Source organism: Vigna unguiculata, chromosome 5 (genome assembly GCF_004118075.2).
Source record: "Vigna unguiculata cultivar IT97K-499-35 chromosome 5, ASM411807v1, whole genome shotgun sequence".
Taxonomy (NCBI): domain Eukaryota; kingdom Viridiplantae; phylum Streptophyta; class Magnoliopsida; order Fabales; family Fabaceae; genus Vigna; species Vigna unguiculata.
Genome location: NC_040283.1, coordinates 44,943,948 through 44,963,356, shown reverse-complemented (window position 1 = coordinate 44,963,356; position 19,409 = coordinate 44,943,948). Strand labels below are relative to the sequence as shown.

At 32.6% G+C, this 19,409-nt stretch overlaps 4 protein-coding genes across 6 annotated transcripts; 2 read left to right on the top strand and 2 right to left on the bottom strand.

Moving 5' to 3' along the window:
- Positions 1–1,364: 1,364 nt before the first annotated feature.
- Positions 1,365–3,495, top strand: LOC114184131. Of its 2 annotated transcripts, none has more exons than XM_028071382.1 (2): positions 1,365–1,481; positions 2,458–3,495. In XM_028071382.1, the coding sequence occupies exons 1-2, from the start codon at positions 1,440–1,442 to the stop codon at positions 3,205–3,207; spliced, it is 792 nt and encodes a 263-aa protein (XP_027927183.1). In that variant the 5' UTR covers positions 1,365–1,439; the 3' UTR covers positions 3,208–3,495. The 2 variants fall into 2 exon arrangements, with proteins under 2 accessions (XP_027927183.1, XP_027927184.1); XM_028071383.1 differs by lacking the exon at positions 1,365–1,481 and adding an exon at positions 1,488–2,375.
- Positions 3,496–5,463: 1,968 nt separating this feature from the next.
- On the bottom strand, positions 5,464–6,888 carry LOC114183519 (60S ribosomal protein L23A). Its single transcript, XM_028070562.1, has 4 exons — positions 6,844–6,888; positions 6,698–6,757; positions 6,023–6,386; positions 5,464–5,754 (listed from the first exon to the last, which is right to left on the bottom strand). Exons 2-4 carry the CDS (start codon positions 6,708–6,710, stop codon positions 5,670–5,672), a joined length of 462 nt encoding a protein of 153 aa, XP_027926363.1. The 5' UTR covers positions 6,711–6,757; positions 6,844–6,888; the 3' UTR covers positions 5,464–5,669.
- A 2,203-nt stretch (positions 6,889–9,091) lies between these two features.
- On the bottom strand, positions 9,092–13,114 carry LOC114183257 (monofunctional riboflavin biosynthesis protein RIBA 3, chloroplastic). Its single transcript, XM_028070197.1, has 9 exons — positions 13,060–13,114; positions 12,564–12,656; positions 12,067–12,444; positions 11,653–11,983; positions 11,255–11,476; positions 10,831–11,156; positions 10,563–10,692; positions 10,161–10,457; positions 9,092–9,412 (listed from the first exon to the last, which is right to left on the bottom strand). The coding sequence occupies exons 3-9, from the start codon at positions 12,120–12,122 to the stop codon at positions 9,170–9,172; spliced, it is 1,605 nt and encodes a 534-aa protein (XP_027925998.1). The 5' UTR covers positions 12,123–12,444; positions 12,564–12,656; positions 13,060–13,114; the 3' UTR covers positions 9,092–9,169.
- On the top strand, positions 12,902–19,052 carry LOC114183258 (UDP-galactose/UDP-glucose transporter 5-like). Of its 2 annotated transcripts, none has more exons than XM_028070199.1 (11): positions 12,902–13,506; positions 14,139–14,252; positions 14,376–14,468; positions 14,581–14,646; positions 14,990–15,088; positions 15,407–15,486; positions 17,635–17,747; positions 18,224–18,312; positions 18,450–18,536; positions 18,615–18,683; positions 18,776–19,052. In XM_028070199.1, exons 1-11 carry the CDS (start codon positions 13,504–13,506, stop codon positions 18,896–18,898), a joined length of 936 nt encoding a protein of 311 aa, XP_027926000.1. In that variant the 5' UTR covers positions 12,902–13,503; the 3' UTR covers positions 18,899–19,052. The 2 variants fall into 2 exon arrangements, with proteins under 2 accessions (XP_027926000.1, XP_027925999.1); XM_028070198.1 differs by having other exon boundaries at positions 12,902–13,517.
- The last annotated feature ends 357 nt before the right edge of the window (positions 19,053–19,409 follow it).

Sequence of the window (19,409 nt, the reverse complement as noted above, 5' to 3'; positions counted from 1 at the left end):
CTTAGTGGGCTTGGTAGCTTAAGTATTGTTTATTAAAAGAAAATCCATACAACACATAATCACCACAATTTGATATAATTAGTGGACTTTATTTAAAATTGAGGGACTATTAACTTCTTATCAAATCCATTAACCTATACATTGTTAATATTCTTTCACATATGTTAATTCCAGTGAAAATTACTAAATTCTCAAATCTAGTTGAAAAAAAAAATATTTTGAAAAGTTTAGCTGAAGAGAATATATCAAAAACAGAATTAACTTTACTCAATTTTTTAAATTTTTAATTAACTAAAAATACATATCTTTAAAAATAATTAGAAAAATAAAAATAATAAATATTTTTTTAAACCAATAATATAATTATAATAATAGATATTATAAGAAAATTCTTAAATAATAATCAATTTTAGTGATAAAAAACATATTTAGAGACAAATTTTCTAATTACACACTAATTTAAAAAATAATTCTTTTTGGTAGCAAAAATCTTTATAATTAATGCTAGTGTTAATAATCAATTCATAATAAAAAATAATTTAGTTATTAATTTTAATTTTTTTAAATTATTTTTATTATATTTTTTCTCTCCTACTCCCTACATAATATATATATATATATATATATATATATATATATATATATATATATATTGTTTATGCAAGTTTATACGATATATAGATATTTTATGCAAAGTTTATTTATTTATTTTCAGTTTATTTTCAGAAGATTCTTACAACATCTTTCCATAAAGGTCTAGAGAAAATACAGGCGAGCAAGTCCATAGGCTTCACCAAAATCTTAAATTAGCAATTATATATATTAAATAATTTATTCTTAATGAAGGGTGAATATTACTTTTTATATAAAATTATTATATTAAAAAACACTTAAAGTCTTTATAAATGGTAATTATTATTTCTGACAATGTATAATTTATATCCATTCTAATATTAAGTTTAAAAAAAATATTAAATACTTTAGTAACAAACTCTAATGTGTGAAAAAAACATCATGAATAAACAGAGACAGAAAACATTGGTTTTTTTTTTGTATTATTATTAGGAGTGCATAAATAAGGAAAAGTTAACCTAATTAAATAAAGAGACAGCAGGGACAGGGAAGCTTAGAGAGATGGAGAATTTTGGGGATTTTCAAATGATTTTTTTGAGCTGAGAGAAAAATATGAGAAAGTGAAAACTCTGATTTATTTATTTATTGGGAAGGTTTTTGCATTCTTTAATTTTCAATGATATGGTCAAGTTCTGTGTGGATAGTGTGGTAAGTACACTATGCCATCCCTTTGTTTTGTCCTTTGTGCCCTTTCTCTCTCTCTCTCTCTATAAATAGCCCTTCTTTTCCTTAGACTCCCCTACAAACATAGTACTATTCTTCTTTCATTCTCTCTGCTCTTTTTCTTTCACACCATAACCATAACCATGGAAGAAGATCCCTTCGCTTCCATTCTCAATCTTCACGAGGTGGGTCATTGCATATTTTCCTTATCCTTCCTTCACTACTTCTTATCACACTCTCTGTTTCTTTCATGCAACTTTCAAGAAAGAGCCTTTAATCATTGCTTCAACGTTTGTGTCTTCTTTCTCTTCTTTATTATTCTCGAATGTTTTATTGTTTTACAGTTTTTACAGTTTTTTAAGATTTTACCAGATTAGGAATGATGGAATGATGTGTAACGTTCTTTTCTTCTTTCTTCTTTTTTTTTTCTTTCATTCGGACATGATTAAGAGTTTAGGTGAAGCTTTCGTTCTTTTGTGGATAGGATATGTTTCGTGCTGGTTCAACTCTTGCAAGAATGAGACATGTCACGGGAAATTTGTGGAGATTAATTTTCCCGCATTAATTTTAAGGGCCCAAGATTATATTTACATTCAAAATTTATTCTTTTTTTGATAATTTTCTGTTCCTTGATTTGTTCTGCGCAAATATCTTTATTAATAATACGTTTTTAAATATTTTTTCTTACCTTCTTGTATAAGGGAAGATCCATCGTTGACCCCTTTTTCCTGTAACTTGGTTTTTCATTTTTACCATATTTTCCGGCTGTTCTAAAACTTTTTTTGTGTGTGTGTGTGTGTTGAATTTTCTTTCATCGTGAATTTTATTTCTTCTTTTTTTGGCGATTATTGAGATTTTTTTGGCTCGTAATTAAAATCTACGATTAATCCAAAAGTAAGGCAGGTGTCAATTGTATTTTTTTCAAGACCAAAGGGTTTCTTCACATCAAAGTTGTCACTTTCTTTCTGTAGTCTTTACCTTTATCTGTGTTAGGTCTGCACAAAAATCTCACACTAACATGGTTGCAGTCAATAATCTCGGTTTGCATGAGACATGCGTGTGACAACCGAACGTTAAAAGTAGTTAAGGTTCATTGACTTCGTTCAAGACACGATTTTTCCAAACCCCACCAACATTATTTTTTGTTTTCTCTTTCTGCAGAGTTGTGATGGGTTGAGGCAGAATCTCTTGGCCACCACACTGGAACTGGAGACGATGAAGAACGCGAACAGGGAACTTATGAATCACTTGAAGATGGCTTGCAAAGAGAGGGACGAAGCAAGAGAAGAACTTCAGAAACTGTTGAAAAAACTAACACCCCCCACTCTGGTCGAAATCCCTTCCTCCATGATGATTCCGACACCGACCAAATCCAGCATCACAGAATCCAACAGCCCCTCGCACGTTTCCTCCCCCGTAGATTCCCTTCTCGAGGCAGCTTCTCCTCGGGAGTTCTCCAACATCATTGTCGACTCACACAACAACAACATGGCGTATCATCTCAAACAACAACCTTTGCTTACGAGGGTGTCTCAGAAGCGCACGTGCGATGTTGGGGACGAAGTGATCGAACACCTTGCCAAGAGAAAAACGTTGCCCCAAAAGGGTATGCTCCTCAAGGCTGTGGTGGACGCGGGTCCCTTGCTTAAGACACTCCTTGTCGCGGGCCCACTTCCCACGTGGCGCAACCCCCCTTCGTCCAAGACCATAGAGACTCCATGCCTCAATGTTCAAGACTTCGCTTCCAACAATGTTAATACCTTCAATTCACTTCAGAAACCAACGCTTGCATTTGCGTCTTCTCGTTCTTTTCAGCCTTCTGTGTTCAGTGTTTCTGCTGTGAACAACAATGCTTCTTGCAAAAATCTCGCCCCATCGAGGATTCCGCAGAGCCATCAGTATCTTCTATGAAATTGATTCGCCCTCACAACTATTTTTATTCTGTAAAGTGAGTTAGAATTTTTGGTGTAAATTTCATACCCCGGCTCTGATTCAATTATCAAGCTGACCTATTTTGGTTCTAGTTCAAAAGTAGTACTTATCTCCAAACATGACAATTTATTGCAACATTTGATTCAGATTATGTCTTCTTCCTCTTTTTACCTGTAACTTTCATTTCTATCTGTTCACCAAAAGTCTCTGGTGGCTTTAGAATCTGAGTAGAAATTGAATATAGCTCATAAATATTTGTTTTTTTAATAGCTAGTCTCTTTCAGGCATAGTTTTCTTGATGATACCCAAGATAGTATTATCCTAGATCACTTGTTTAAGGGACAGAGTAACTGCTACAGGTTAATCATTGCTAATTTTGTACTTAATATCAGATTTTTAAGTTCATTATCCATGTTCAATATATAAAATTGCATTCTTCTACTTTTTTTTATTTATGATTTTAGTTTTGTGCATGTTCTGTATGCAGTTTTTTCTTACAGAAAACAACGTTCATACGTTGTGCGAATGACTTAGTATTATTTGAGAATTTGGATGTTTTATTGAAACCTCTTACAAACTCTATGTAACCTCGCATGTTAATTAGTGAGTCAGTGCAACAATCTTGTGCGTGTCTTGTGTGGACTCAATCGTGGAAACAGGGCTGTGGAGGAATAATTCTTATTGAGTTTGGAAAAGGTAACTTCGAATCGTATGTGATAAAAAGTCTCTTCGGTGTGTCAGGATGATGGGTTGTGTTTAATTAAGATGAACCTATTCTTGCAAACGTGGTTTTATTAAAAGTGGATTTGCTATGTGATAAAACGTTGCGGGGTAATATTATAAAATTAGAATGTCTTGAAATGCAATAATTGCTATAACATGGGTTTCTTGTTTACTTGGTGAGTTGGGAACTTAGGATATTATTGTGAAGTGATGGAATGGGAGTGGCAAATAAATGGAAATGACAAAAGCAGCCACCCTGTTGAGGAATTCACCATAAATGTAAATACGTGAAGAAGTAGGATTATGACCATACTTACTCCATACTTGACACAATCCAGAAGCGAAACGACCGCTTGAACAAACGTCTTAATTTCACCAACCTCGTATGTTTTAGCAGAAATTATTAGGCAACGTCAGTAGGAACATCGAACTTTGTTTTTTTAAAATTTAATGACAGTAGGTTGCATAATGTGGAAAGATGAATTTAGATAAATGATTTCTAATAGTTTATCCTATTTTAGGTTTATTCCTTTAGTCATTCTGACACTCCGTTTTAGGTCTAATACATGACACTACGTCATTTTTTCAAACAAAATGTTTACGCAAGTTGGCGATTCATTAGAATTAATACAAGCAACAGAATTCAAAAAAGCTATAAAAACATTTACACGTTACCTAATGGGAAAGTTCTTGCAATCATACAAAATTTAAACAACTATTATGTGAGACATAAGTCAATATCTTGGGATTTTTCCATGTTCAAAATATTTGATGAACAAATTTCCTAATGTACATTCCTAAAATCGACTTGTACAATGTATTGAATATATTCCTAAAAGAAATTCATACGCCACGCAATCATAAAAGTACATTGTAAACCTAAACTTCCAAATTGTTAAGATGTTAACCCACTTGCACTTAATATTTACCATACTAATGGAAGAGCTATAGACAGGATTAGAGGCTAAGGGAGATTGTAGGGCAGGAAGAAAGATACATGTATATGAAAAGTAAACAAACAGAACTTCATTTTACCTTTTTAGCAAATTAACTACCATTTGTGTGCCATTTACCGAACACAACCTAGGTTCATTCTAATTTTTTAAAATGATATCCTTATGATTCGAATAGTAAATCAAAGTTGTTACTACCGATCACAGAATTGCAACATGCACATTTTCCAATCCACCCACAACAATGTCATCGAGCAAGATGTGAAATCAACTAAATCATATTCACCAACTTTCTTCTAAAGGAAAGAATATGTTCAAACAATGTACAAAAGAGTCTTCATAACATTCCCACAAAAAATAATATAACTTTTATAAATTTATGCTTGCTAATTCAAAAAAAAACGTTTATTTCAACTCATTTGGAGTCGTGAATCAAGAAGAAATTTTAAAACTTGATCTTTCCACTCATATAAGTGCCTTATTCAGGTTAATGGTATGTCAAAATTAAATTCAGTATACCGTGTGATACGTCCATCGTTGAAGAAGTTGGTCAAAACTATAACTGAAGAATGAATCATGATAACTCATTTACTCATCAAACTGGAAATTGTAACAAAGATAAATTTAATTCCAATTGAACTAAAATACACCAGATAACAAACCGCAAAATTTAGAACTTAATTTGTTTCAAATGTCTACCTCAGATCACCACAAAACAAACTACCATCTAAACAGAAATCGAATTCGGTGATGCCTGGTATTAATTTAGATAATTCCAATCTTGTTGGCTACGTCCAGGGCATCATAGTCAGGTGTCAACCTGACATAAGCCTTCTTGGTCCCATCAGGCCTGCAACAGAGTAATTAAAATTTAGAATAGATTGTATATTTGGTATGAATGCAATTTTTCCATGTAAACTCCTTTCATTTGCATGTTATTGCTTCTTTGGATCATGTTAAATAGATATAATACATGTCAAATTTGAAAGACAGCGCACAACAAAATTTCAAATCAAGGAAGCCAAACCGCAATACCAAATCAAAGCAAACATACTATTGCGACAAGCAATCATGAACCGCCAGACAAATTCTAAAAACATCACTATATAGAGGCTCACCTGATCAAGGTGTTGACTTTCTTGGCCTGAATATCATACATCTTCTTCACTGCGTCCTTGATCTTCTTCTTGTCAGCCCGCAGGTCAACAATGAACACCAAAGTGTTGTTGTCTTCAATCTTCTTCATTGCGGACTCAGTTGTGAGAGGATACTTCAGTATCTGATAGTGATCAAGCTTATTCCTGGGTGGAGCACTAATGCGGGGGTATTTGGGGTTCCTATCCTTTTTCAAAGTCTTTGGCCGATGGAAGGTGACAGAAGTTCGGATCTTTTTGGCCTTCTTCTTAAAGGTAGCACCTGACTTAACTGCCTTAGCAGTTTTCAAGGCTTGTGCCTTAGCATCGGCCTTCTTTGAACTATCAGCTGCATTAAACAATAGCTCTAGTCACATCACATTGAATACAAAAAGCTAACTTAATTTTATAGAGCATAATCTTCAATACAATGCAGGGAATTCACTGACTCCATTCCAATAATACTGAAAGAATAAACCATACAATACACATAGAATTACTAATAAATCTAAATCCCTACAACATTCGTGGAATCCCTAATTTTCATTTTCCAATAGTGAACCTACGGTTTGAAATATCGAAACCTACTAAGATACTAACGAATATTTAATCAATGGTGGCCAAATTTGATGAGGTAGATTTTGAAATAGTAAGCAGTACCTTTAGGAGCCATGAGTCGCGAAAGGGGAAGAAACCCTAGTTCTTAAATCTTCGAAAACCCTAAGACAAAAAACAAAATAGAGATAAGGTTTCTGAAACGTATTGAACTAAACAGAGAGAAAGTGGGGAATAGGGCGGAGCAGAACCTGCGAGTGAGATGCAGTGGCAACCTCAGGTTTAGGGTTTGGTTCCGACTTATATACGGGCTACCTATGAAATGGTTTCGATCATAACCCATGGGCCTAGGCCCATTTACAAGATTGGGCGTCCAAACACAAAACCATTTGCTGTATTCAAAGATATATAAATACTTGTTTAACTTGATTCAAATTTTTTATATTTTTGTTTTTCTATATATAAATCAATAATAAACATGCTCAATATACACACTAATATCTTTACAGTGATAAACTTTGGCATATTTATTTAATTCGATATTCGTATGTTTAATTTAGAGGATGAGAAATTAGATAAATTTTGGACAATTTAAAAAAAAAACAAGGATATAAGTATCGTTAAGCTACAATTATACAAGTTATAAAAAATTGTAAAAGAATTATAGAAGTTTAGAAAATATCTAAATACAAGAGGTTCGTTTGTAAGAGATAACTCAGAAATTAAGGATATAAATCATAGGAAGAAGCACGATAATGAGAAGAGACACCTTGTGGAATTCAAAATTAGTGATATGGTGTTCGTTAAACTCCAATCTTATTATAAACAAATTCAATTGCATTACGAAGAAACCAAAAGCTTGACATGAGATACTTTGGCGCCTTTTCGAATATTCAATGTGTTGGTCCAATTACATACGAGTTATTTTATTTTTTAAGTGTTTAAGTTTAAGCTTGCTAAGATGTTCATCAAGAATCTTATATTCCACTTCCTCTGATTCCTAATAATATTGTTTCTATTTTGTAGCTAAAATATATATTGTAATATACACTTAATTTTTGGATGACAAAAAAATTATGTATGTGTACGTGGGTATTTGCATACAAGATCGGCAACAGATAATTACTTTGTTGTCTGCGAGTAACTCGTGAATATTTATTACTTGCTGATAACGATATTTTAATATTCATTTATAAATCGGATATATGTGAGTATTTTACTATTTGTACTTGTGGGTATCCGTTACTTACAAAACGTTAAAATCAAATTTTAATTTATATTTTAATAAGTTAAATTTAATTAAAATTAAAAAATAATTCATATTTTATTATGTTAAATTTAATTAACGTTCACATTAATTTATATTTTATATTTTGTTTATATTATTTTTTTTTTAAATTATAAAATATATTTTTAAAATATTTGTGGGTATTCACGAATAGTTGTGAATTTTTAAAATTAGCACATCTTTTGTAAATGGATATATGAAGGTAATGAAACGAGTAATTGGTGGATATTTTGTTGTCGGTCAGGTAGTAAGTAGATACTATCCATGTTTGACCTGACTCGTTGTCATTCCTAATTATTATTGATTTATTTTGAAAATTTATTAAAAAGTTAATTTTAAAAAAGCTATTATTATAACTATGGGAAGAACTATACATAAGAAAATTTGCTTATAAATTTGTCACCTAAAGTAGAAATTTTGCCTAGAGTGCCTTCTCGACAAATTCATGGATCACCCAACCAATGCAAGTAAAGACAACCTTCGCATATCTATCACAATGAGAAGGTTTGGGTTTATTATTTGATGCAACAATATTGATTTTATGACAAAACCTTTTATTTTAGGGTGATAGGAGGATAATAATTCTCAAGTAACACGCACACAAATGTCTCATTAGAAAAATGTCAAGTTATTGTTCTTAATTAATCATTTGATCTTCAAAAATTATAACACCCATTATTCTTCTTTTCTTTTTGATTATTCATTTCACATTTTTTTTTTGTTTTAAGAAAATGAATGAATGTGGTGATTTGCAGGAATACATATATAGATTCAAAATTCAGTTTTCACAAACCATTTTTATTTTGTGGTTTTTCATAATTTTTGTATAATAAATTATGATGACAACTTTAAAGTCCCTTCTCAAAATTAATTTATTTTTTGATTTGTTGTCCATCAAGATATCGGTTGCATAAGTGACTCTAGTGAGAATAGTTAGTAAGTCAAGCTTAATTAATTAGCTACACAAGTTGACGTGATTTTCCAATATAAAAATTAATTAGAACACATGCAATTAGACACAATTAATGTAGAATAGAACCAAAAACACTTGCATGAACCAATTAATGAAAATTTTATTGTATGTACCAAAACATTTAGTGTTCAGCATTCATTCCCTGCATTATATTTTGAAAAATAAACGTCGTGATTTTCAATATAAAAATAAATCAAGCAGTGAAACACAAACCAGCTAAGTTACAAACTGAATAGAATTTTAAAAAATGAATTTCGTTCAATAAATATTTTTTTACAGTATACAAGATATTGTTTTTGCCGTATTTTTGTGTAGATTATGTATTCTCCGATGAATCTGCATTATTTACAATAGAATCATTGAATCCATGTAAATCAGAGCCATAAATATGACCCATCTTGGTCCTTTTGGTTTCCAGGTACCGTTTGTTTTCCTCAGTTATTGCCGTCATCACAGGAACACGCCCCACCACTGCCAAACCATATCCTTTCAGACCAACGAACTTTGCAGGGTTGTTTGTCATAAGCCTCGTAGTTCTAACTCCTATATCCCTCAAAATCTGCATATTCCATCACTTACTTGTCACCACCAACGTAGAAAAATGAGTTAAATATGATTATACTCTTTCATCAATTTTTATTTCCAAACTTTAAAAAATAATAGATATAATCATGTTAACCAACTATCCTTAATATTTTTTTATGTTAAACAATGTTTCAACGTTTGAGACTGACATTTAAGTTGAAACGTATCAAAAGAGATATATAATTTAAATAAGATTAAATATATTTTTAGTTCATGAAGTTTCGAATTAGTTTTTTTCAAAATTTTATACCAATTTAATCATTTATTTTTAGAAATACGTAGATTTAGTCATTCTTACCAAATTTTGTTAAGTTTATTTAACATTTTAAACGTATTTTATGATAATATTTACATTAACACTAAAGTAAAAATGTGTCAAACGGTGTAAACAATTCAAATACTATAATGAAATGCACTTGAAACGTCACATAAACTTAATAAAATTTGGTTAAAATGACTAAATTCACGTATTTTTAAAGATAAATGACTAAATTGATCCAAATTTTTGAAGAGAAACTAATTCAAAAAAACGTATTTAACCCATTTAAATATCAACTTAAAACATCATTTAACATTTGTGACAAAAATTATTATAATTTCATGTAAAAGTTTAAAAACTAAAAATATATTTTACTTTAAAATTGATCGAATTGTATTTTTAGTTTTACCAAATTCCAGGTAAAATATTTATGACCTAACTCTTTCTTGGTTGAAATACTGACCTGTGCACCAATCCCATATTCACGAGCATCAACAGCTAAACCAAGTTCTATGTTTGCCTGGACCGTGTCATGACCCTCATCCTGCAAATTATAGGCTTTAAGTTTGTGACCAAGTCCAATGCCTCTTCCTTCATGGCCTCGAAGATACACAACCACTCCTCTACCTGCTTCTTCTATCAACCGCATTGCCAAATCTAACTGGTTCCCACAGTCACACCGAGCTGATCCAAATATGTCACCAGTTAAACATTCTGAATGTACTCGCACCAGAACATCTTGACCATCTCCTATGTCTCCCTACGTAATTTGCAACACAACAAGTAAGGAATCATCATAAGAGATCATAATTAACAACACATAATTCAGACAACATGAGAGTTTCTTATTCAGCTTCCTTCTGACCTTTACAACAGCAACATGTTCAGTTCCATCCAACTTTGAACTGTAACAAAATGCTTGAAATAGACCCCATTTTGTAGGTAGGCGAGAAACAGAAGTTCTTTCAACCAATTTTTCTCTCTTTCTCCGATACCTTGAAGAAGACACAGATAAATCACATCACTAAGTGATGCTGATTAGCTTGTTAACTACTATTAAACTAGCAGAAGTTAGCAATATTCAGATACAATTATCAAAATCATTGATTGCTATGCTATGCACATGCACTTACCTTATCAAATCAGTTATTGAGACAATTGGCAAAGTGTGTTTCAATGCTAAGTTTCTTAAACTGGCCAAAGATGCCATAGAGCCATCGTTTTCATCAACAAGAGCCGAAAGAACAGAAACTTGAGGCAAACCAGCCAGTGCAACTAAATCCACTGAAGCTTCAGTGTGACCTGCTCTTCTAAGAACCCCACCATTTCGGTACTTAAGAGGAAACACATGACCTGGTTTTCTGAAATCTTCTGATTTGGACTCAGGAGATGACAGAGCAACCACTGTTTTCGCCCTATCAGCAGCTGATACACCAGTGGAAGTTCCACATTTCACATCCTAAGGTAAAACAACAGACTTTCATGATCTTGGTGATTGTTCTTGGAGCTTAAAATTCATGCACCAATCTGCAACTTTTTACAGTATATGATACTCACCACTGTGACAGTGAAGGTGGGAGCAGAAGAATCCTCATCTTCACTCTCTGGTGACATGAGAGGGAGGTTCAGTCTTTGAAGATCCTCCTCTTTCATGCCAACTGAAACGATCCCTGATCCGTTCTTAATCATAAAGGCAATATCCTCGGGACTAGTAAGAGATGCTGCCATTATAAGATTTCCTTCATCATCGCCGTTTTCATCATCTACCACAATCACAAACTACAAAAAACAAATAAATAAATGCACCAGTTGTTCGATTAATCCATCATTCTCAAAAACACTAATTCAAAAACACTAACTTGTGCTAAAAATTGATTCATGATTCATATTGCTTCATTATCATGTAAATGGTTATTTGTTAAAATTGTGACATTAAGCAATTGCATAGAACTAACCTTTCCTTGGCGTAATGCATTAAGCGCATGTTCAATGGAAGAGTAGCCTTTAGAGGGACAATCTGGATCACCTTCGGCATCACTGACAAAGAAATCAGTGGTCTCGGGTGTTATTTCAGCGTCTAACGTTCTGAATGGTGCCAAAGAAGGCTCGTTAATATTTAACGCACCTAAGAGGGAACCGTTCTCATTTCTCTTCAAATTGCTATCGTCAAACACATCTTCTGTTCCACCTGCAGAAAAACCAACAGCACAACATGCTGAGTTCCACACCTTGTTCTTCCATAGGCCAAGTCTTGCACTCTGATGAGTACCGTAGGAGCGATGCAAGCTTTGGAGAATAAAAAATATTCAGACATAACTTGAATATAGAGAAGAAAACACCATTGCTACGTAGGGAAGATTAAATTTTACCTTGAGCTAGTGGTGACGTGGGAAATCAGAGGATGGGGGAATGAGGCAGAGTCCATAGGCTTGGACTTCAAATTTTATTCTCAGAAATTGAAAAAACACTCAAAACTGTGATCTTATTTCGTGTAGTAATGTGGAAGGAAAATAGAAAAAAGGGGTGAAAAAGATGAACCTCTTGTTATGGATATGTGCTTCCAAAAGGAAGCGTTATCCAATATTTGTAGCTGTACTTGACTAGGAGCCACAACCTTTTGTTTTGTAGTTGAACTTATTTGTCTAACAGTTCGTCTCCTTAAACAATGATTGCACTCAATTGGTTCAACATATTCACATCATTCTGTGGCTCTCTCATACAAAAATCTTTCGCAATACATGACAACACTGTTTGTTTTAAAAGAATAAACATACGCATAACATTAAAAAATGTAATACAAATTTATCTGTATGTTTGGAAAAATAAATGTATAATATGAAAAAACATCAGGGTCATACTTGCACACCTTCTTCATCTTCTTCCAACATTTTCACCCCATTACCTCTTCCTTGTACCATCTTTTTCACGAGTTTTTTCTTGTTGTAAGCTGAATGAAAACCTGTTCCAGTAACATATTCCAATATAACTAAATTATGAACACTAATTTTCATAATGCATCTGAACAGGGTATGCACAGCAGAAACTAGTTATGTCGTGTAAATAGAGCAGATTTTCACAACAAAACTACTTCCTTTAAAGGATGTATTTATTTTGGTTAGAAAAATTGATAGAGGTGTGAAGAATTAAAAGAAGAGGTAGGAAAGAACGCCTCCAAATGCACTATTAAATAGTGTGAGACTAAAATGGACCCAATCCAATTCATGGTTTGGGATAGTTATGTTACATAAAGCATAACAAAAGGGGGAAGGCGTTGACCAGACCAAAATGGAAAGGGCTCTCTTTTCATGGCAAAAAATTGACAATAGTCAAACAAATGAACAAAACAAATCCGAGTACGGTACCGTGTTGTCGATGGTGAATTCATGGTGACGTGGCAGACGAGTTCTGCTGCTTTGCTTTCATAAATCTCGCCGAAAATGACGGCGGAGAAAGCGACGCTTATGAGGCTCAGTTCATCTCTCTAACAGAACACCAGACACAAAACTAAACTCTGTCTCTGTTAGTTCGTCTGAGACTTTGAGGTCAAGAGTTCAGTTAAGACCCTTCTGTCACTCCCTCTGTTTCTGTTTCACGCACACACATGTTCCCGCTTCAAATTTCGATGTTGGGGGTTAGATCCCCTTGGTGAGGGTCCCCACAGTGAGTTCTTGTATTTATTCGGTTTTGGGGTATGGCGGAATCATCTACCAGTTCTGCTGTTTCCGTTGATTCCGTTTCTAGAGACAACAACAGGTTGTGGAAAGGGGCATTTGCTGTCGCTGGAATCATGGTTACCCTCGTCACCTATGGTCTCTTGCAGGTTTCCTTTTTATTTTATTTCATCGATTTACTTGCATCTCTTTTCATGTGTGTCATAACAGTACTAGGATCTCTCTCCCTCTCTCTCTTTTATTCTTTTCTTCAATCTCGTTATTGTTCTTGTTGTAGAAATTTAGATTCTGTGAGGCAGTGTGGGAAGCATCTTAAAAAAAAATCCCTTTTTCTGGGTCGAATCAAACTTAACAATAGCAACTGTCTTGCTCTTTTTAATGAGTCAAGTCTTTACCTTTAGCTGGGGCTGTAATTAACTTAGTGATGTACTCATGCTTTGGTAATTTGGAATGCCTTTGCTACTGTTATTTGGATGCAAAACATCAATGGATAATCTGTTTTCAAGGTTTAGTTTGGTAAAATTTAAATAGAAGGAAACGAAAAAGCACTAGTGTTAGAAACAAACATGATTGGGTTGCTAAGTTCTTTTGGTTGGAATGGAGTAGTCTTAGTAATTTGATGCTTGTTTAGCTATATAATTTACCTGCAAGGTGTGAACGGGTTCGTATTAGTACTGATTAGACCAAATTTCGTTCTTTTGAATAGATTAAATCAAAGTTCTCTCTGAAACCAACATCTATCAAGTGACTTATACTTTTGGTTCTTGCAGGAAAAGATCATGAGAGTACCATATGGAGCAGAAAAAGAGTATTTCAAATATTCACTGTTTCTTGTTTTCTGCAACCGCATCACAACATCCGCTGTTTCTGCTGGTTCTTTGCTGGTAAGTGTATGCCATATGCAAAAAAGTGCGGTTACTTGCATGTGTAGGTTCGACACATTTTGCAGTATTTGAATTTTGCAGACCTTTCCTGTTACTGAATTCATTCTTCAATGTTTCTTACAGGCAAGTAAAAAGGCTATGGACCCGGTAGCTCCTGTTTTTACGTATTGCCTTATCTCGGTATCAAACATACTAACCACAACTTGCCAGTATGAGGTTAGTGTCATACTTTCTGTTGGCCTATAATCTCACAAATAGCTGCTAACGTTAATGGTTGCAAATGAGTGAGTAACCTTATTATCTGGAATAATCATATTTCTTTATGCAGGCCCTCAAATATGTTAGTTTTCCTGTTCAGACCCTTGCAAAATGTGCAAAAATGATACCAGTTATGGTATGTCGAACTTTAATACTGGTCATGCATCAATATGAATTAAATCAAATGGAAAATTGCTCTTTATTACTAATGAAATAGGATGCACTGTAATGCTTTGGCAGTTGACAAATATCATATCTGTTTTCTTTATCTTCAAATTTTGGTACCTATCCAATTTGATCACAACTCATTCAAAATTTTGTCACATCTGAAAACCAATTAGTTCAAACACCTGGTCCAATCTCTCTATTTCTCACCATCTTTATCTTGCATGAGCCCCATTTCTTCGTTCTTGACTGATATCTTTTGCTATTCTTGCACCTTGAATCTTTCTATAATCCTCCTTCTGTGTATCATACAGGTCTGGGGCACCATCATCATGCAGAAGAGATATCAGGGACCTGACTATTTGCTAGCTTTTTTAATTACCCTTGGCTGCTCAGTATTTATCCTGTATCCGGTAATTATTGAATCTTTGGCCTACTTTGTTTTTTCCATTGAAGAACTGCCAATGAATAACCATATGCTACCTTATTAGCATTGTTCACTTATTCGACATTGCATTTGTGTGGTATTGTTTTTTCTTTCTGTATAAGACTGATAAGTATGCTTATAATAATTATGGCAACTGATAAATGGTTTTCGTTGACAAATGTTTTTTCATTTTTGGCTCATGTTCCATTTTGCCAGAATACACAACAAATATTACTTTCTTACTCTTTGAATGCTTGCAGCATTCTGCAATATGCTAAACTAATGCTTGTTTTTTTTATTGTAGGCAGGAACAGATGTAAGTCCTTACAATAGAGGAAGAGAAAATACAGTTTGGGGTGTTCTCTTAATGGTTGGCTATCTTGGGTATGTCACAGCACTTAATATATAATTTTGTGATTTTTTATATATTATTGTGACATGGGAAGTATGTTATTTGTCAAAATCTTCTTGGTGTTTGGGATAAATAATGAAATTACCTTGCTCACATGTTAGTTTGAATAATTTCCTGCATACAAATTTTAATGTTCAGAGTTATCATTGATCACAAAGTCAATGAGAAAAAGAAACAAAAAGCAAAATTTAAGAACAAGAATTCAAGAAGTTAAAAGAGAAAAAGGTTCAAGAAGAAGAACGACAGTAAGGTAAAGATAAAGAAGTTTAAAGGAAGAATTCAAGTAGATGATTAAAGGTTCAAGAAAAAGAATTCAAAAACAAGATTCAAGAACGAAAGATTCAACAAGAAGAATTCAAAGAAAAAGAAAATTCAAGAAGAAAAGATTCAAGAACAAGAAAAAAAAAGGAGAAAAGTTAGAAAAAAAAACAAGAATTCAAGAAGAAAATTCAAAAGAATTGAAATAATTTAAGAGAAAGAATTCAAGAAGAAGAAAAGATTCAAGAAAAGGAAATCAAAAAGAAAAATATTCAAGAAGAAAAGATGAAGAACAAGAATTCAAAAACAAGAAAAATTCAAGCATAAGAATTAAAAGAATTTAACCGGAATAGTTCAAGAAGATGATTAAAGATTCAAGAAAAAGAATTGAAAAAGAAGTTGATTCAAAAAGGAAATATTCAAGAAGAAAAGGATCCAATAAAAAAAAATCAAGAAAAAAAAATTCAAGAACAAGAATATTCAAGAAGAAAAACAAGTAAAATTCAAGAAGAAGAAGAAGCAAAATTCAAGAACAAGACGATTCAAGAAGTAAAAGAACACAAAGGAAAATTTAAGAACAAGAATTCAAGAAGTTAAAAAAGAAAAAGATTCAAGAAAAAGAACAACAGTAAGGTCAAGATCAAAAGTTCAAGAACAAATAAAAGAATTTTAGAGGAAGAATTCAAGAAGATGATTAAAGAATCAAGAAAAAGAATTCACAAACAAGATTCAAGAAGGAAAGATTCAACAAGAAGAATATTCAAGAAAAAGAAAATTCAAGAAGAAAAGATTCAAGAACAAGAAGAAACAAAACAAAAGTTTAAAAAAAAAAAAACAAGAATTCAAGAAGAAGATTCAAAAGAAGAAGACTCAGGCAGGAGAATTAAGAAGAAAAAGATTCAAAATGATGAAGAATATTCAAGAAGTAAAAGAAGAAGAAGAAGAAGAATCAAGAAGGAGAATTTAAAAAGAAAAGAGTCATTAAATAAAGTATTCACGAAGAAGAAATTCAAGAAGAGATATACCAGAAAAAAAAAAGAACAGAGATGTGAGACTAAGAGAATATTATCAGTTTATTCTGCACAAAAGATTGGGAGAAAATCGTATCTTTGATTCAAGTTGTGTTCTTCTACTTGAAATGTGGATTTGTACTTGAAATAGAGATCTGTCAGGAGAAGATGTGGTTTTGATACTCTGTTAGCAGAAAAGACATCAACATGTCTTCACCATAGTCGTGTTGCTTTGGTTGTTGGTGCAAGTTGATATATCAGAGCTATTGCCGTTTATATATAAAAACCCGTTACACTCGCATTTTCATATTGAAATGATATTATACACAATACATTAATTTATCTACCGTAACATTTGTCTAAAAATATTACAGTATTGCTATTAATATTACTGGCGTAACACAGGTGCGACAGCGCCTCTGTATATTTTTTAAATATACGTAATATTATATTAGTAGGTGATAATATTATAATGTTATTAAGTTAATATATATATATATATATTAAAATTATATTTATTAAAAATAAAATAAAATAGATCAGAACAGATAAAAGAATAACCATTAATAAATAAAGAAGAAGAGAAGAAGCAAAGACATCTGATCTTATAAAAAATTTGTAAAAGTAACTGTTAATTTTTAAAAATTTAATAAATTATATATTTAAAGGGTAAAATCGGTATTTTGAAAAGTAGACACAAAAAAGGAAATTCCCTTTATATATTGTTATAGATTTATAGTGATATTTAAATAAATGTTACTATAACTACTAAATCTTGTAGTGTATATTTAAATACTTGCATTCTTTTTTCAACTTTCAGATTGAATCAAATTCTTTTTTTTTATGTATTAGGTTTGATGGCTTTACAAGCACATTCCAAGATAAGCTGTTTAGAGGCTATGACATGGAGATACATAATCAGATATTTTACACAACATTATGTTCTTGTATTCTTAGCCTGACAGGTTGGTTTGAAATCTTTGTTGAATCTTATACTCAGTTAAGCATTGTTGTCTGGAATGTCATATGAAGATTTGTTTGCTGAGGTTGTTGAGGACAGCTTTATGATAAATAATTTACTATTAGTCTTAGATGGTGTTTGGAACATCCATAACTTGCACATGAAGAGTTCAAGAACGAACATATTTAATACTATAATGTTTGAACCTCAAGCATTTAAAAGTGATCATTTGCATTGCATTGGTATTTCTTTCACCTTTTTGCCTTCCTTTCTCTTTTTCTGCTTTCAAGCACTTCACAGGTGACTACTAACTTCAAAATGAGTATAAACTATCTTCACACCAAATATTCTGAGTTGATCTATTCACCTTTCTCTTGACTTATTTGTTCACATGGTAGTTTTCATTTTATGATAATTTCTGGTTCAGTTTTGTTTCTATTAGAGCTTCATAATCAACAATCCATTCTCTTGATTTTTTAGGTCTTATTTTACAAGGGCATTTAATACCAGCAGTAGAATTTGTTTATCAGCATCATGATTGTTTCTTAGACATAGCATTGCTTTCAACAGTAAGTAAACTTCCTCCATTTGTTTTAGTTTTTTTAATGCATTTTCCCCTTTGGCTTCAAAAGCAAAACCAAAAATATTCCCCCAATTTTCATCCTCTTCTATTTCACTGAAAAAAAATTTAAATTGTTGGTTCCAGGTTGCAACAATTAGTCAATTCTTTATCTCGTACACAATTCGCACTTTCGGTGCTCTGACTTTTGCAACCATAATGACCACAAGACAGGTAAGTTGCATACAGAAATCTAATTTCCATTTTTGCAGAAAATCTATTTTTTCATCTTTTTTATTCTAATTATTGTAGTTGGTGAGCATTATGCTGTCATGTGTGTGGTTTTCCCATCCTCTTAGCTGGGAACAGTGGATTGGAGCTGTAAGACTCACTTTTACCTTAACATTATAATGAATTGAGTCATATTATTCCTGCACTATATGTTAGATCACACCCCTACTTGCACATATCAGGTCATTGTCTTTGGATCCCTTTATGGAAAAAGCTTTACGAGGAAACCACCTCAAAAGACAACCTCGTCATCAGCAGAATTTGTTCCAAACGGGGATTCAAATAATTTGAAGGAGAATCCCTGATGTCTGCTGTGGTGGAGTAGCTTCAGCTTTAAGTTCAGAGTTGGTCATTCAATACCATGATCGTGGATTGCTTCAGCACCAATTACAGCTAATTTTGCAGATATTGGTATCACAGTCATAACAATAGAGAAGCTCAAAGAATTTTAACCCCTCATTTTTCTGTTGGGGAGATTTATAGACTGACCATAGCCAAAAGATGTTTATAGATTGAAACATGTACAATTATTTGATCGAGCAAAGTTGCTACTTTGTTCTATTTTTCAGAAATTTGTATAGGAGAGAGTGTAGTTTGTGGTTTCCAGGACCCATTTTTTACCTAAAACCGTAATTGTCAAATTTATTATGGTCTAATCTGTAAGCATACTGTTCAGAATTATAACAGGCATTGAATATACCAACATTTTTGGTGTGGATGAAGCTGCATGAGGTATCATAGTGTCACTTTTCTGTGTATTATGTCTGCTAGAATGAAACACATTTTGTTCATTCTTAGGAAGACAACGTCTAATAA

What these genes read in the sequence shown, in the direction of transcription:
- LOC114183257 (XM_028070197.1), bottom strand. Translation starts at nt 12,122, where the DNA reads ATGGACTCTGCCTCATTCCCCCATCCTCTGATTTCCCACGTCACCACT. An exon ending in CACGTCACCACTAGCTCAAG is followed by an intron (nt 11,984 to 12,066) that starts GTAAAATTTAAT and finishes TATTCTCCAAAG; the next exon opens with CTTGCATCGCTCCTACGGTA. An exon ending in AACATGTTGCTGTTGTAAAG is followed by an intron (nt 10,458 to 10,562) that starts GTCAGAAGGAAG and finishes CAAATTACGTAG; the next exon opens with GGAGACATAGGAGATGGTCA.
- LOC114184131 (XM_028071382.1), top strand. Translation starts at nt 1,440, where the DNA reads ATGGAAGAAGATCCCTTCGCTTCCATTCTCAATCTTCACGAG. An exon ending in CCATTCTCAATCTTCACGAG is followed by an intron (nt 1,482 to 2,457) that starts GTGGGTCATTGC and finishes CTCTTTCTGCAG; the next exon opens with AGTTGTGATGGGTTGAGGCA.
- LOC114183258 (XM_028070198.1), top strand. Translation starts at nt 13,389, where the DNA reads ATGGCGGAATCATCTACCAGTTCTGCTGTTTCCGTTGATTCCGTTTCT. An exon ending in TTAATGGTTGGCTATCTTGG is followed by an intron (nt 15,487 to 17,634) that starts GTATGTCACAGC and finishes TTTATGTATTAG; the next exon opens with GTTTGATGGCTTTACAAGCA. An exon ending in GGGAACAGTGGATTGGAGCT is followed by an intron (nt 18,684 to 18,775) that starts GTAAGACTCACT and finishes TGCACATATCAG; the next exon opens with GTCATTGTCTTTGGATCCCT.
- LOC114183519 (XM_028070562.1), bottom strand. An exon ending in AAAGTCAACACCTTGATCAG is followed by an intron (nt 5,755 to 6,022) that starts GTGAGCCTCTAT and finishes ACTCTGTTGCAG; the next exon opens with GCCTGATGGGACCAAGAAGG.